This window comes from Colossoma macropomum, unplaced genomic scaffold (genome assembly GCF_904425465.1).
Source record: "Colossoma macropomum unplaced genomic scaffold, Colossoma_macropomum, whole genome shotgun sequence".
Lineage (NCBI taxonomy): Eukaryota > Metazoa > Chordata > Actinopteri > Characiformes > Serrasalmidae > Colossoma > Colossoma macropomum.
In genome coordinates this window covers 43,151,000-43,168,833 of record NW_023494795.1, presented here as the reverse complement: position 1 = coordinate 43,168,833, position 17,834 = coordinate 43,151,000, and the positions used below count along the sequence as shown (strand labels likewise).

The following is a 17,834-nucleotide window of genomic DNA, read 5'->3' as shown; positions in this document are numbered from 1 at the left end:
TTTTGAACACCTCAGTGTCACTGCAGGACTGAGAATAGTCCACCAACCAAAAATATCCAGCCAACAGCGTCCTGCGCCCACTGATGAAGGACTAGAGGATGACCAACACAAACTGTGCAGCAGCAGATGAGCTATTGTCTCTGACTTTACATCTACAAGGCGGACTGACAAGGCAGGAGTGGCTAAAAGAGTGGACAGTGAGTGGACACAGTGTTTAAAAACTCCAGCAGCACTGCTGTGTCTGATCCACTCGTGCCAACACAACACACACTAACACACCATGTCAGTGTCACTGCAGTGCTGAGAATGGCCCACCACCCAAATAATACCTGCCCTGTGGTGGTCCTGACCACTGAAGAACAGGGTAAAAGGGGCTAACAAAGAATGCAGAAAACAGATGGACTACAGTCTGTAGCTGTAGAACTACAAAGTGATCCTATTTGCTAAATGGAGCTGATAAATTTTGCAATAAATGCAGATAGGGTAGGTGTACCTAATAAAGTGCTCATGACACTACCCACCCTGGCCTGTGAAACCAGGTAGAATTACAGTACTAAATGACTTGCATTACTGAGGTGTAGAACATATTTTGTGATGATGATCTTAAACGCCCTCTGAAAGCGTGGATAAAAAAAGCCATAGACCAAGGGGTTGAAAGTAGAATTGAGGTATCCAAACCATATCAGGGCATCAAAAACATCTAGAGGGGTTGAGAAGTTGAGAAACGGATCAGTCAAAGTAACAATGAAGAATGGCAACCAGCACAGTAAAAACATTCCCATAATAATGCCCAGAGTTTTTGCTGCCTTCCACTCCCTCTGCTCTGAGGAGTGGATGTGTGTTTCACAAGAGGTTCGCCTCACAGTTACCCGTTCAGACATTACTTTAGCTTGTTGTCTTACAACACAGAAGATCTTTAGGTACAGTGAAATCATGATCGTCCCTGGAATGAAAAAAGCCACAAATGACAGAATGATACCACTTTCTTTGTTGTAAATCAAAGCACAGTTTCCCACACAAGAACTGAATATTGAAAGATTCTCCAAACCTGTAATATTTGCATTGGACATAACAACCCCAAAACTATATGTGAGCGAAAACAGCCAAATGACAGCGATGCACACGGCCACAGTGCCATTGGTCATCCTCATTCTATAACTCAAAGGTTCACAAATGGCCAGGTACCTGTCAATGGAGACCAATGATAGATGTAGAATAGATACAATGCTTAGTGTCATATCCAAACTAGAATGTATTTTACAAAAAATATCACCCAAGAACCAGCAGCGTTCCAACCATCGCACCATACTAAAAGGCATGATCAGACAGCCCAACAAACAGTCCACTAAGGCCAGGGAGAGGACGATGAGGTTAGTGGGTGAATGCAGCTGTTTAAAGTGGGAAATAGTGATGATGACCAGCAGGTTCCCAAAAACAGTCATAAGAATTGTAGCCAGCAGTAAGACGTACACGGCAACTTTGAGTGCAAGAAAGCGATGTGCTCTCAGACAGGAGTCAGGCTGGTGAGGGAAGCAGAGAAGCACATTCTCCACATCAGCATCAGTCATGTTCTTATTAAGGGCATCCATCCAAGCCATTTAAATGTGTCCTTTAAAAGTAAAATATTGACCAGGGTACAGATTTCAACATAGTACAATTATTAATAGGTGGGAAAAAAGATTTTCATTAAAATATGGTTATAGCTGATAGTTATAACACCCATAAAACTACATAAATGAAGGCTGTGCAGTTGCATCTTAGCTTAAATAGATTCTGGATTTCACCTTCGCCAATACAATTCCTTTAATATGACATCATTCCATGACCAAAAAAACATTAGCTGTTTCTCAAATGTCCTTGTTTGAATGTCATCTGATGCACTAAGTGTTAGTCGTGTGTTCCCATGGTACCCATTCTTAGTGAACAACTTATTAAACTGCACACAAAATGATATTTAAGTATATGCATACATTTGAAATTGGAGGTATTGGAATTGATGATAAGATACATTTTAAATCGTATGTTGATGAGATAACAGAAATATGATACTGGGCCTTTTATTTAGAAACATGTTATTGTAACTACTGCACTTAATGCAGTACATTACAGTTGACCACTACAAGACCAAAGTTTAGAATTTGCACTTTGAATACATTTCAATAAATTATTGTTATAAATGATAATTTCTCTACTTGTTCCAGTGATGAATAATTAATATAAAAGTACAACATGCTTTTATTATCACTAGCCTTTTCTAAGGGTTAACATATACCATTTTCACTTACAGATTGCTGTAATAAAGCATTATCCTGCAGTACTCCTTCATGCTGGAGTGACTAAACTGGGTGCAAAAGCATCTTTTATCTTTAAAGGTATTAATACAAACGGAAACAAGCTGGTGTCAGGAAAAGGCTCAGGGCTTGTGGACACTGTGCGCCCCTGCCTAGCATCCTGCTAGCCAACCAACCAAGCAGGATGACCTCAATGCCCGGGTTAGGTTCCAGAGAGACATTTGGGATTATAACCTCCTGTGCTTTACTGAGACATGATGATACTACATGAGCAGAGCAATGGATCAGGGAAGTCAAGGGGAGATGGAGTGAGTCCGATGGTGAACAACAGCTGGTGCAACAGCTCTCACATGCTAGTGCACACCCAATCTGGAGCTCCTGAACATCAAATGTCACCCTTTCCACCTTCCTCAGGATATACATCTGTCATAATCAGTGCAGTTTATAGTCCACCTCTGGCAGTCACGAACACTTCCTTATGTGCACTACATAAGGATCTCACCCAATACCAGATCACCAGGATGCTGTGCTCATCGTGGCAGAGGACTTTAACAGTCCCAACCGCAAGCGTGTAATGCCAAATTTACATCAACCTATCACCTGCTCCACCAGTGGTGAAAGAATACTGGGCCATTGTTATTGTCCATTCAAAGAAGGCTACAAGGCATGGTCTCTTCCACTCTTTGGGAAATCAGACCATACTGCCATCTTCCTACTGCCTAAATACACTGGATGGACCAATAGGCCCTCTTCACAAGAAACAGAGATGTGTAAACGCTGTGTAAAACAAGTTCTGCTATTTCCTTACGGACAGTTATTAACCTCAGAAATACAGGTGTTCATATCACTTCAGCCACCACAGAAAGGTGTGTCACTTTCTTTGTCATAGTTGCCAAGATTGAAAATTTAGGATGTGTCCAGAATTTTTGGACAACATCAAACACACATCAATGTGGGAGTTCAAACTAAATAAAAGATATAAATGCTTAATGGAAAAATTCCTTCACAGCTATTAGAGTACAATAACGTCAGCTGTTTTACAGATGTTTTACAAAAACACTGGCTCCAGTGAGTGAACATCTACCCGCTGAGCACTTGCTCCCTCAGATGCCGACAGCTATTGAGGGAGAAAAATGAAAACTGTTTCTCTGAAAGCAGCTGTAGCACCAACTTTAAAGCAGGAACTGCATGTTAACGTTAGTCAGCAGTGGTAAAATGCTGGCGCAGAGGTTCTTTTTCTCTGTATGACAAAATTTATACCTTCATTAACTGCACAAATTCAGTTTTCCTCTACTCATTGTCAGCTGACAATCCACTAAAACTGAGAGATAAAGTTGTTTTTGCTTCAAGCTTAAAAACTTTAGTAAGCTGTACGTGCTCTACTCATCATTGTTGTTATTGTTCTTGCTTTAGCGAAAGCAGTGTTACCCTGCAACGACTACTTCCAGCAGAAAAATTGCAGAAATGTGAAAAGGGCCTATCGGTGGCCTTACAAGACTTGCACCACTGCCTACGATGTGGGGTTTGCCACAAGGAACATGGAGGAGCACAAGGCTGCATCCTACAGCATGTGCAGAATGGTGAAGGAGGTGATGTGGCACTAACGGTAGGAAACTAGAGTCACAGTTCCATCAATGTGGCTCTAGGAGCCTGTGACAGGGAACGATGAGAATGATGACAGACTGTAGATCACCACCCACCAAGAATGGCGAATGATGATCACTTTCTCTTACCCTCAGGACACAGGGTTGTGTCCTGAGCCCCCTACTGTTCTCATTGTACACTTACGTCTGCTTGGCCATTTCTAACTCTACCACCATTGTCAAGTTCACAGTCGACACTGTTTTAGTGGGTCTGGACTCTGAGAATGATAAGACGGCCTACCTGGAGAAGATTAAGCATCTTGAGAACTAATGCCAGGAGACCCACCTCCTCCTGAACATCAGCAAGACAAAAAAGTTGATAGTGGACTTCGGCAAGAAGCAGCAGAGGAGCTGCCACCCCTCAGGATCAGTTATGCCCCAGTGCCACGAGTGGACAACTTCCGGTACCTTGGTGTCCACATCATGCAGGAATTGTCATGGTCCTGCCACATCACCACCCTGGTCAAGAAGGCCCCTCAGCAGCTTTACCACTTTAGATGCTTTAGAAACTTTAAACTGTTCTCCACTGTGTTAGAGAACATTTACATCTGCACCACGAGAGCATCCTGATAGGAAGCACCACAGCCTGGTTTGGGAACAACACTAAGCAGGATAGGTGGGCTTTCCAGAAGGTGATCAGCTGAGTGTGACATCTGAACAGAGCTCCCAGACCTGCAGTTTGTCTACAGCAAGTGTTGCTGACCAAAACCAGGGAGACAGTTAAAGACTTCAGCCATCCCAACAACGGACTCTACTCTCTATTATGGTTAGGGAAACACAGAGAGAATGACGAGGGCTTCTACCCACAGGCCATTTGGGCCCTCAGCTAGGACAACTAGGACTTTTTATACATACACAAACACACATAACTTGTTTACTGCACAACTCCCATATACCCTACATACACAATACATACTGCTATATTTATTCATAATATTTATGTTATAAATTATAAGCAGTTATAATATTTATCAACCCCTTTCATTCTGCTACCTCCTACTCATTAAAACAAATACACACATCTGCACTTTACATACACATATACTTGTATTTTATTATATCCTTATATTTATATATTGTATATTCTTCTTCCCTTTCTTTCATATTCTATGTCATGTTTTCTATTGTTTCTGCTGTTTTTCATGGCAAAGGACAGGTGTGTAAGCTGTGTATGGATGTGTGTGTGGCCAATAAAACTTGATTTGGTTTGATTTGATTTAATATTCACGATGCTAGTTTTGGAGTTTGCTGCTCCCTCAAAAGTGACTTTGATCACAGAATCATAAAGACATGAAAATATGAGAATAAAGCTTAAGCGTCCCTCCCACTTTACCAATATTCACCTTAAGTGAGTGTGAAGTGACAAAGTAATGCAATATCAAGCTTTCTCCTGTATAGCCCCCCCACCCCCCCAATACATGCCCCCCTCCAAAAAAACAAAAAAAACAACAAAAAAAAACACACTATGGTATGAAATATTGCTTTATTGTTTCTGGATCATATCTGTAACTTACTGTACAACTTCTTAGACACACATTTTGGAACAGAAACATGGGAAAAGCCACAGAAGGGAAGGGAAAAGCAAATGAATCAATGTGATTAAATAAATCTGACAAAGTTTTCGCATTATTGTAATTGGGGCAAATGAGAAAATTCAAGTGCATAATTTGTTCATTTAATTATTTTGTTCAAATCCTTTCACATACCAATAACATACTACATAACAGAAAGGACTGCTGCTCTTGCGATCGACTAACCAACATCATCTTATGTGTATTTACAACAAGCTTTACTAGCTTTAGTATAAGTATCTAAGCAAACATGTATGACAATCAGAATATTGAGTTGCTGAAGTTGCAGAGATGACAGACATATTTTGAAACAATTATCTTAAAAGCTCTCTGAAAGCGAGGGTAGAAAAAGCCATAGATCAGAGGGTTAAATGTAGAATTGAAGTAACCAAACCACACCAAAGCATCAAAAACAACAACAGGGGTTGAGAAGTCAATGAATGGATCAGTTATAGTAGCGATGAAAAACGGCAGCCAGCAGAGCAGGAACACCCCCATAACAACAGCCAGGGTTTTAGCTGCTTTTCTCTCCCTCTGCTCTGACGAATGACTCTTCACTTCACTTGAGGTTATTGCAGCCATCATGTCAGATATAACTCTAGCTTGTTTATTTGCAACAAAGAAGATTTTGAGGTACAGAGAACTCATGATGGAGCCGGGGATGAAGAAGTTGGTGAATGAAGCAAGAACAGCCCACTGTTTGTTAAAAACTAATGCACAGTTTCCAACGCATGGATTCAGCATAAGCATGTCCAAGCCTACAGTATTAACTTGGGAAAAGACAATCCCAAAGCTATACGTAAACGGAATTAGCCATGTGATGCTGATGCATACTGCTACGCTGCTGTTTGTCACCGTCATCTTGTATGTCAAAGGTTCACAGATTGCCAAGTACCTTTCAACAGATACCAAACAAAGGTGCATAATGGACACCAGAGAAAGTGTCATATCTAAACCAGAGTGTACTTTACAAATGACGTCACCCAGGAACCAGCAGCCTTCCACTGAACGTACCATACTGAAGGGCATGATCAGACAGCCCAACAAACAGTCCACCAAAGCCAGGGAGAGGATGATGAGGTTAGTTGGAGACTGCAAGTGTTTAAAGTGAGAAATGGAAATGATGACTAGCAGATTCCCCAGCACAGTCAAAAGAATAGCAGCTAGCATGAAGGCATACATGCCTGCTTTAACCACAGAAAAATGGTGTATTCTTGGGCAGGAGTCTGGCTCATGTGGAAAGCAGAGAAGCACATTTGCCTCGGCATCAGTCTTATTTCGAATTAGGATGTCCATTCAAGCTGCAAAAATATATCCTGGCTCAAAAGGAAAAGCTTCTTAGATGACCAAAAAAGTAGAATAAGTATCAAATGAACAAAGCAAAGGTTTACACATAAAAGCAAAACAATTTATGCCAAAGTTTAAAACATCATAAAACACAGGAAGCCAACACAAGCCTGTAAAACTAAATAAATGACCTGTGTTCATCTTGACCTTGACTTATATTCGTTTCGCAAAGGAACCACCTCTTCACCAATGGGAATGTTTCAATCTCCCCACAGCCAAAACTGTATCAAAGATTCCCACAAGAAAAAGACGCTCTTTGATTAATCAGAAACAAGCATTAATATCATGGATGTAATTAAAGTGATTCTGGTAAACTACCAAGAAAGCACCATGGACTAAACGCTTGGTCACTTTAATGCCATGGCATGTGACAAGCAACCATATGACCAGTAATAAGTTAAATAAAATTAAATTTGACTTTTATTTATATTCAGAGATATATTGAGAAAGCCACTTCATAAGTGACATAAAAAATAAGCTAAATTAAAATTCATTTTAGCAAAAACACAACACAAATGAATAGGGTCATCCAACTTTAGCTTAAAGCTCACAATGATGAGTATTGAAGCTGCCACAAGTAATAAATCTGAGTGCAGAATGATAAAGTTCAAAGGCTTGAGTTCAGGACCATTCATGGTAAAGATACAGTATGTTTGGCTCTGGTGAACAACATGAATTTACTATGTTCAGCATTAAGAACTTCATTAACTCTTACTGAACTCATCGAAGCAGTGCTGAGGAGATTCTGCTGCTGATTGTGCAGCATCTGGAGAACAGTACAAAAGTATCATCTAGATATTCATTAAAGCCAGTTCCAGAGGAAATAATATTGTCTGTATAGATTGTGAACAAAACAGGCCCCAGAATTGAACCTTGTGGAACACCTTTTAAAAATATTCAAATATTACATTACCAACACGCACACATTAGGTGCATTGTACATTGTACTAATGAAAACCACTTAGTGAACTTGCACTGCATATGTGTAGCAGAACACGATATGTGAAACTCTATACACTTTGAGAACACCACTCAGAAGACTCTCTGTTGTTGGAAAAGCACACGCCGTTGGTGCACTGGTTCGTAGCTTGAGCTTTAGGACCCAGAAGTTACTTATTATGTCTAAATATTCACTCAAGCTGAAAACTGAAATTCAAAGCAATCAACATATACGTAAATACTTGAAAGGGAGACAAAGTGGATTCATCATTCATATTCATGTCTGTTGTCAGCTCATGTTACAATCTCCAGTCTCCCACCTTTGATAGATTTTGGCCTTCTTTAGCTTTTATCCCTGCTTTCATTACCTTCAATTACTTTAACTCATGAAGTTGGCCCTGAGGCCCATGAGGTTGATGCATGTAAGTATGTGAAGGAACAAAGTTAGATGCAAGTAAGACTGGAGGTCGGGGTCAGATTTGGGGAGAAATTTGCCAAGCTATATTCAGTTTCAGACAGAATTTTTCTAATGAATGTCATACTTATCCTAGTTTTGCATGTAAGATTCTTCAGCCAAGTATCTCATGTTGTTTCTTAATTAGGCTTTGGCTCTATTTTGTATAAAAGCAGAATTTCATTTGTTTGTGCTTTCTTCAAACCACATCTGCTATGACTATCTTTAATCGTATTTTGTGTCAAGAAGACTTACAGACTTAAATATGAAGGTATCTTTATATAGATACTGATCCAGAGGTTACAGCTGTGATTGCCTAGGGTTACCAGCACTGCTTTCGAAATGAAAAGACCTTGAATAGCCTAATATATAATTATGAGACACAATTTTGGTGTTTACAGACAAAAAAAGTAAACTTAGTACCTTATGATTGACAATAAAGGTTGAAGGTGAAGTTTGTATTGCATCATAGTAACGTGCAAGCTGATGTAATGTTTGTCTTTGCAAGAGTCTAAGATAATGCCTTAGAGGCCATTTACCACTTCTCACTTTTAATGATGGAGCACCTCTCGCAGGTATCAGACTAATCAAAGGTGTAAAGGACAAGAACTTATTGCTTCACACTTTTATCTAATTTGGTCCATCTGAGACCACAGACTCATTTGGTGGGTACAATATTGCATCAGCCTGTTTATCTGACATTTCACTGATGATTAGTGATACAACATTATGTCATGCAAGAAGAGAGCAACCTGAATCAAACAGCTGAACCAAACTTTAGGCCAAACTTTTTCCAGTCATTTCTCAGATTAAGAGAGTGACGTGTAAGATCAGGTCTCCAACACAGTTGAAGTCTTACAGTAAACATAATCTTGAACAGAGGCTCATCTGACATTGTAAATCAGTCCCCTTACCCAAATAGTAGTTGATCACCCAGACAACTTTGCCTCTTTAGATTTGCACTGGAGCCATAAGGCCAATGTAGCTAATAAGTATGGGGAAGTACAAACGTATGGCATCTGTTGGTTGTGCGCAAAACATTGTCCATCACCATTCTTTTAGCTATTGAGAAATTTTTCATAATGGACAAAAAACAGGACATGCAACAGGACATTATGCAACCATACAAGCACAGTAACGATGAATACAATACAACATCAGAATCGTTTGCTAATCTAAATGTGGAAATTAAAATACAACTGATCAACAAAACCAGTGGCTCAGTTAATTGCTTAAATAGCCAGGGCCCTAAGAATAGGCACAGCCAGTTTGTATTGAAATCCCTGTAGTTACTGATCAATAAGGCTTAGTATGTAGTAAGCCTGGGACTTTAAGGGGTTAATCATTTGTAATACTGACATAGTGTTGATTAACTGAATAGTGGGACAATATGGCAAGTTATGTTGTGCATCGTTTAATGTCCAGCACCTCCAGTTAACTGTTAACCTTTGACTTTCCTTTCCAATTAGCATCATGTAACTGTGTGCCTAAATCATTACACACTTGCCTCAAACCCTGAGGAGTTGTTAAGTAATCTGAAATATGAATAATACATCCTTATGAGGGTTTCAGTAATGTATGACACACTCTTGAAATGGTGAACAGTCATTCAACTACACTGATCTTGCTTGTTATGGATCTTAGTTTGTTTTTTCCATCAACTACCATAAAACGTCTGTTTCATCAGATATTCATATTCACCCTTCACTATTTTAATGTATGTGTCATAACTTCTTAATAATGATTTTAAGGTGTTTTCTATGATTTAATTAATGACCATACATACACTAATTCAAACCATTTGAAAAAAAACCTTGCATAATAGTAGTTTTAATGTAAATTAGTGTCAGGTTTATAGAGATTGATAAACCTAGATGTTATGAAACACAGGCACATCTTTAATTGTGTTTTTTAATGGAAATATAAGAACTGGCCTCATTAACCAAACATGCATGTGCCTAGATGTGGATATAAAGTGATGCTCCTTCTACCTTAAGCCACCAGAGGGCAACAAAGTTGCTCAGCTGGTTGCATTTAATGTCACAAAAGGTCAACACTTTCACACACAATACAGAAGGAGCAGAGGTACAGAATGTGCCGTGATGCAGAACAGACACAAAAGTGTGAGAGATTTACATCATACCTTTTTGTCACTGTGTTCTCTTCAACATATCCCACCAACAGAGCTCTGTGTTTAACACAATTACAGTTCCTTCATCTCACTATAACATTCATTATCACAGACTTACTGTTTCCAACGATTTACAGACATGGAGGAAACTGTAATTAATTCCTCAACAAATTGTGTTTGCTTGTGAAAACATCCATGGGAAATACAATAACTCTCAAATGACTGTGTTTTAAGGCCCTGTTGGATGTACAAGACATTTTCAAGCCATGTTAATAATCATTTTCAGTTGCTTCTTTTCGGTTTTCAAAAATCCTCCTAAACACTAGCATGAACTACGTGACAGAACATGAGTGCAGAATGATACACAAAGTCCAAGGGATTGAGTTCAGAACTATTCTTGGTAGAGGTATATTTGGCTCTGGTGAATGACATGAATGTACTATGCTCGGCATTAACAACTTATTGAACTCGTAGTGAACTTATCAAAGCAGTACTGAAGGGATTGAAGAATGTGCAGCATCTATAGACAAATACCAAAAAAATCATTTACATAGTGATGTTTCTCACAGATGGTTCCAGATGAAAAAATATTGTCCGTGTAGATCGTAAACAAAACAGTCCCCAGAATTGGACCTTGTGGAACACCTTTTAAAAATATTCAAATATTACATTACCAACACCCACACATTAGGTGCATTGTACATTGCACTAAAGTCACAGTACAGGAAAATCACTTAGTGAACTTGTATTGTGTATGTGTGGCAGAACACAGTAAGTGATAGATGCACTTATACAATTCAAGAACACTGCTCAGAAGTCTCTGACTTGTTGGAAAAGCAAAAAGTATTGGTGTACTGGTCAGGAGCTTGAGTTTGTGTGCCCAGAAGTTGCTTATTATATTTAAACTACTATACATATAAGTATTCATCAACACCAACTATTCATGTCTGTTTTCAGCTCATGTTAGAATTTCACACGTCTCCCAAATTTAACAGATTTTGGCCTGCTTTAGGTTTTTCTTTGTTGTGGCTGCACTCTGGTCTGGAACCACATATGCCTCTGGCCATTTAGTGAAATAATCCATGGCCCCATGCACATAGTGGTTCCCAGCCTAGGCGCTGGAAAAAGAGCCAAGGACGTTACCAGCTACCTTTCCACTGGGGATATTATTCTTTGTCTGTTTTCAGCTCATGTTAGAATTTCACATTCAGGTTTCTTACAGCCTGTTTCCAACACTTTTGGCCTTTCTATGGCCTGCTTTATTTTCTCCCTCTTCTCATTAACTTGAATTACCTTACATTAATGTCATGATGCTGGCCCTGAGGCCTGTGAGGCCAATGCATGTATTTGTATGAACAAGATTAGTTGCAAGTAAAACTGCAGGTCCAGATCAGATTTGGGGAAATTTTCCAAGGTATATTCAGTTTCATATGTACCTCATTTTGTTTGGTAATTAGTCTGCGGCCCTATTTTTTTTTTTTACAAAAAGCATAATATTCTGTTGCAATCTGCAAAGGCAGCATTTTTTTTAGCTTGTGCTTGCTTCAAACCACATCTGCCTTGAATATCTATTATTTGTACTTATGGAAAGAAAATTAGTAGACTTGAGTATGAAGGTATCTACATATGGTTACTGACCCAGAGGTTACAGCTGTGATTGCCTGGTGTTACTAGTAGTGCTGGTAAGATGAAAAGACCTTAAAAACAGCCATTTACATATAAATTATGAGACACAATTTTGGTATTTAGAGATAAAAAAATAAACTTAGCACTTTATGCTCACACACACACACATCATCTAAACCGCTTATCCTTCTGGGTTGTGGTGGGGTGCTGGAGCCTATACCAGCTGTCATTGGGTGGAAGGCAGGATACACCCTGGACAGGTCGCCAGTCCATCGCAGGGCAGCACTTTATGCTCATAAAACAGTATTTCTTTCTTTTACTGTAAGTTTATCATTTGTATCAGTGATATAGTGTAGATTTACTGAATGCTGGAGTGACAAGGCATGTTGTACATGCTGTAATGCCCAGCACCTCCAGTTCACTGGTAACCTTCGTTTTGAACTCAAGCAGCAGAATGACTTTCTTTCCCATTAGCTTCATGCTTACTGCATACCTAAATCATTAAGCCAATTTTGGCTTGCTTTAATTTTTCTTCCTGCTTTCATTACCTTAAATTACCTTACCTTAAACTCATTATGCTGTTCCTGAGGCCCACAAGGCAAAGCTGTGTAAGCTTGTGTATGAAAAAGGTCAGATGCAAGTAAAACTGCTGCTGGTGTTGTATTTAGTGTCAAGAAGATTAATAGACTTAAATATGAAGATATTGTAGTGACTTTGTGAAAAATATCCAAAAGAATCATCATTTTAGCTGGAAAATATTCTTTTATTAGAGTAGGCAGAAGCGGCACTCAAAATACAGCACAACCAGTGAAGAGTTCACCTCCAGCTGTACACTTTCTACTAATGGTTAACACTCAACCCATTCCACCAATCGCACTACACAACACAAAATAACACCAACACCATGTGCAACAACCTGAACTTGCAGACAAACCCAAACCTACAATAAGCAGTCCCTTTTTGCAGGAAGTGCAAGTCTCCCCTTAGCCTCTTTGTACAGCCCATTTTTGGATGCTATGCTTGCAAGCTGCTATGGCAGCACAGCCAGTGGCAGAATGCCACATAGCCTGTCCCTTAAAAGTCAGCCATCCCAGTGACCCACAGGGCTCAAACAAAATCCTTTAAGTTCACCAGAATTTGTCACCCCTGCCATGGTCTCCCTGCAGCAGGGGTCCCTCGGCCCTGGGAGCATCCAACTCCTCCTTGAGGTGAGGCCCTTGATGCCACTGTTTCATCTGGCCTGCCGTGGCCCCTTGTTCACAGTGCAAGTAAAGGGCAAGTCTGTTCCTATGAAATGCAACAGTGCACTGCCCCACCTGGACCCAATACAGGCACAGGCTCCCTACCATTGTGACTGCACCTTGGTGCAGCACCCCTTCCTGGGGTGCAGGTTGTACAGCCACACTCACACTCTAGGCCACAACAGTTGCTTTTGACAGTGGAAGTCATACGCCTGTTTCTTGCTGGCCTCACCCTGATGGTCCCTGGCTAGTTGGGACATGGCATGGAAATGGTGGCAGAGCTCATACTATGCCCTAGTAATTATGTCCTCTGATCCCAGTGGGTTACCAGCTCTGTGGGCATCTAGAGGTCATAGCTGAACATAAGCAGAGCTGAAGTCAACCAGGTCAACTCCTGCACAGCGGAGTGGAAAGCTAGCAGGACCAGGGCAAATCTCTGTCACAATCATGCCGGTGCTGGTCATTGACGATGGCCAGCTGTGTAGGGAGCATTGAGTCAAAACCTTACACAAGACCTTCACTCTAAGGGTGAAGTGGCGTAGTGTGAGTCTTTTGGATGCCCACCTGGTTGCAAGCCTCAGCCATAATTGCTGACTCAAAGTTGCGTTCCTGGTCACTGTGGAGCTCCTCTGGTGCGCCAAACTAGCAGAAGAACTTTTATGAGCAGTCAAGTCTAGGACCGCATATGCCTCGAGCCATTTAGTGAAGTAATCCATGGCAACAAATGTTTAGCAATTCCTGGCTTTGGTGGGAAATATGCCCAGGATGTCCATGGCTACTTTTTCTATTTGGGCGAGCATTCATGTCTGTTTTACACTAATTTTGCAATTTAGTATTCAGGTAAAAAAGGTTTCTCACAGTCTGTCTCCCTTCTTTAACAGATTTTGGCCTGCTTTAGATTTTCTTGATGGTTTCATCAGCAAACCTTAACCTTGTGATGTTGGACCTGAGGCCCATGAAGAAGATGCATGTAAGCATGTATGTAGTAAAATTAGATGCAAATAAAACTGTGGGTCCAGGTCAAATTTGGGGTGGAATTTGCCAAGGAATAGCACACTAATTGCATGTAAGACACTTCGGCCAAGTCATTCATTTTATTTCTTAATTAGGCTGTGGCCCTATTTTATGTGAAAAGCCCAATATTCTGCTGTAACCTGTAAAAGCAGCACTATATTTGCTTGTGCTTGCTTCAAACCACATCTGTCTTGAATATCCATAATGTTATTTTATGTTAAGAAGATTAGTAGACTTGAATAAGAAGGTATCTCCATATTGAACCTGACCCAGAGGTGTGATTGTATAGATTACCTGAACAGCTTGTGAAATGAAATGGCCACAAATAGCCAAATAAATAAAAATGTATAATTTTTATTTTATTCAAAATAAAAGTCACAATTTTGGTAAAAATAGATTAAAAGCTAATCATAAAACTTTATGATTGTCAATAAAGGTTGAAGTTTGCATTGCATCATAGTAATATGCATACTGATGTAATGTTTGTTTTTACAAGAGTCTAAGATAATGCCTTAGAGGCCACTTATTACTTCTCACTTTTAATGATGGAGCACCTCTCGCAGGTATCAGACTAATCAAAGGTGTAAAGGACAAGAACTTATTGCTTCACACTTTCATCTAATTCGGTCCATCTGAGACCACAGACTCATTTGGTGGGTACAATATTGCATCAGCCTGTTTATCTGACATTTCACTGATGATTAGTGATACAACATTATGTCATGCAAGAAGGGAGCAACCTGAATCAAACAGTTGAACCAAACTTTAGGCCAAACTTTTTCCAGTCATTTCTCAGATTAAGAAGAGAGTGACGTGTAAGATCAGGTCTCCAACACAGTTGAAGTCTTACAGTAAACATAATCTTGAACAGAGGCTCATCTGACATTGTAAATCAGTCCCCTTACCCAGATAGTAGTTGATCAGCCAAGACAACTTTGCCTCTTTAGATTTGCACTGGAGCCATAAGGCCAATGTAGTTAATAAGTATGGGGAAGTACAAACGTATGGCATCTGTTGGTTGAGCGCAAAACATTGTCCATCACCATTCTTTTAGCTATTGAGAAATTTTTCATAATGGACAAAAAACAGGACATGCAACAGGACATTATGCAACCATACAAGCACAGTAACAATGAATACAATACAACATCAGAATCGTTTGCTAATCTAAATGTGGAAATTAAAATACAATTGATCTACAAAACCAGTGGCTCAGTTAATCGCTTAAATAGCCAGGGCCCTAAGAATAGGCACAGCCAGTTTGTATTGAAATCCCTGTAGTTACTGATCAAGGCTTAATATGTAGAAGGCCTGGGATTTTAAGGGGTTAATCATTTGTAATACTGATATAGTGTTGATTAACTGAATAGTGGGACAACATGGCAAGTTATGTTGTACATTGTTTAATGTCCAGCACCTCCAATTAACTGTTAACCTTTGACTTTCCTTTCCAATTAGCATCATGTAACTGTGTGCCTAAATCATTACACACTTGCCTCAAACCCTGTGGAGTTGTTAAGTAATCTGAAATATGAATAATACATCCTTATGAGGGTTTCAGTAATGTATGACACACTCTTGAAATGGTGAACAGTGACCTATTGCTTGACAAATAGTGAGTTCAACTACACTGATCTTGCTTGTTTTGGATCTTAGCTTGTTTTTTCCATCAACTACCATAAAACCTGTCTGTTTCATCAGATATTCATATTCACCCTTCACTATATTAATGCATGTGTCATAACTTCTTAATAATGATTTTAAGGTGTTTTCTATAATTTACATAATGACCATACATACACTAATTCAAACCATTCGAAAAAAAACCTTGCATAATAGTAGTCTTAATGTAAATTAGTGTCAGGTTTATAGAGATTGATAAACGTAGATGTTATGAAACACAGACACATCTTTAATTGTGTGTTTTAATGGAAATATAAGAACTGGCCTCATTAACCAGACATGCATGTGCCTAGATGTGGATATAAAGTGATGCTCCTTCTACCTTAAGCCACCAGAGGGCAACAAAGTTGCTCAGCTGGTTGCATGTAATGTCACAAAAGGTCAACACTTTCACACACAGTAAAGAAGGAGCAGAGGTACAGAATGTGCCGTGATGCAGAACAGACACAAAAGTGTAACTTGACAAATTGTGTTTGCTTGTGAAAACATCCATGGGAAATACAATAACTGTCAAATGACTGTGTTTTAAGGCCCTGTTGGATGTACAAGACATTTTCAAGCCATGTTAATAATCATTTTCAGTTGCTTCTTTTCGGTTTTCAAAAATCCTCCTAAACACTAGCATGAACTACGTGACAGAACATGAGTGCAGAATGATACACAAAGTCCAAGGGATTGAGTTCAGAACTATTCTTGGTAGAGGTATATTTGGCTCTGGTGAATGACATGAATGTAGTATGCTCAGCATTAACAACTTATTGAACTCGTAGTGAACTTATCAAAGCAGTACTGAAGGGATTGAAGAATGTGCAGCATCTATAGACAAATACCAAAAAAATCATTCACATAGTGATGTTTCTCACAGATGGTTCCAGATGAAAAAATATTGTCTGTGTAGATCGTAAACAAAACAGGCCCCAGAATTGGACCTTGTGGAACACCTTTTAAAAATATTCAAATATTATATTAACAACATCCACACATTAGGTGCAATGTACATTGCACTGAAGTCACAGTACAGGAAAATCACTTTGTGAACGTGTATTGTGTATGTGTAGCGGAACAATAAGTGATAGATGCACTCATACAATTCAAACACTGCTCAGACGTCTCTGACTTGTTGGAAAAGCAAAAAGTATTGGTGTACTGGTCAGGAGCTTGAGTTGCTTATTATGTCTGAATATTCACTCAAGCTGACAAATTAAGTTTTAAACTAATATATAAAGTATTCATGAAAACCAACTATCCAGGTCTGTTTTCAGCTCATGTTACAATTTCACACTCAGGTTGTTTCTCACAGCCTGTCTCCCACCTTTAACAGATTTTGGCCTGCTTTAGGTTTTTCTTTGTTGTGGCCGCACTCTAGTCTGGATCCGCATATGCCTCTGGCCGTTCAGCGAAACAATCCATGGCCACATGCACAAAGTGGTTCCCGGCCCAGGAGGTGGAAAAAGGGCCCAGGACATTAACAGCTACCTTTCCACTGGGGATATTCTTTGTCTGTTTTCAGCTCATGTTAGAATTTCACATTCAGGTTTCTTACAGCCTGTTTCCAACACTTTTGGCCCTTTTATGGCCTGCTTTATTTTCTCCCTCTTCTCATTAACTTGAATTACCTTACATTAATGTCATGATGTTGGCCCTGAGGCCTGTGAGGCCAATGCATGTATTTGTATGAACAAGATTAGTTGCAAGTAAAACTGCAGGTCCAGGTCAGATTTGGGGAAATTTTCCAAGGCATAGTCAGTTTCATATGTACCTCATTTTGTTTTAATTGGTCTGTGGCCCTATTTTTTACAAAAAAAGCATAATATTCTGTTGCAATCTGCAAAGGCAGCATTTTTATAGCTTTTGCTTGCTTCAAACCACATCTGCCTTGAATATCTTTTATTTG

The 17,834-nt window shown here is 39.5% G+C and overlaps 2 protein-coding genes across 2 annotated transcripts; both read right to left on the bottom strand.

The window, feature by feature from the left end:
* Positions 1 to 545: 545 nt before the first annotated feature.
* LOC118816238 (trace amine-associated receptor 4-like) lies at positions 546 to 1,598 on the bottom strand. Its single transcript, XM_036582759.1, has one exon. It carries the CDS (start codon positions 1,596 to 1,598, stop codon positions 546 to 548), a length of 1,053 nt encoding a protein of 350 aa, XP_036438652.1.
* Positions 1,599 to 5,766: 4,168 nt separating this feature from the next.
* On the bottom strand, positions 5,767 to 6,702 carry LOC118816237 (trace amine-associated receptor 4-like). Its single transcript, XM_036582758.1, has one exon. It carries the CDS (start codon positions 6,685 to 6,687, stop codon positions 5,767 to 5,769), a length of 921 nt encoding a protein of 306 aa, XP_036438651.1. The 5' UTR covers positions 6,688 to 6,702.
* Between the last annotated feature and the right edge of the window lie 11,132 nt (positions 6,703 to 17,834).

Bases quoted from the DNA above. Each gene is read 5' to 3' on its own strand.
- LOC118816238 (XM_036582759.1), bottom strand. From the start codon at position 1,598: ATGGCTTGGATGGATGCCCTTAATAAGAACATGACTGATGCTGATGTG.
- LOC118816237 (XM_036582758.1), bottom strand. From the start codon at position 6,687: ATGTATGCCTTCATGCTAGCTGCTATTCTTTTGACTGTGCTGGGGAAT.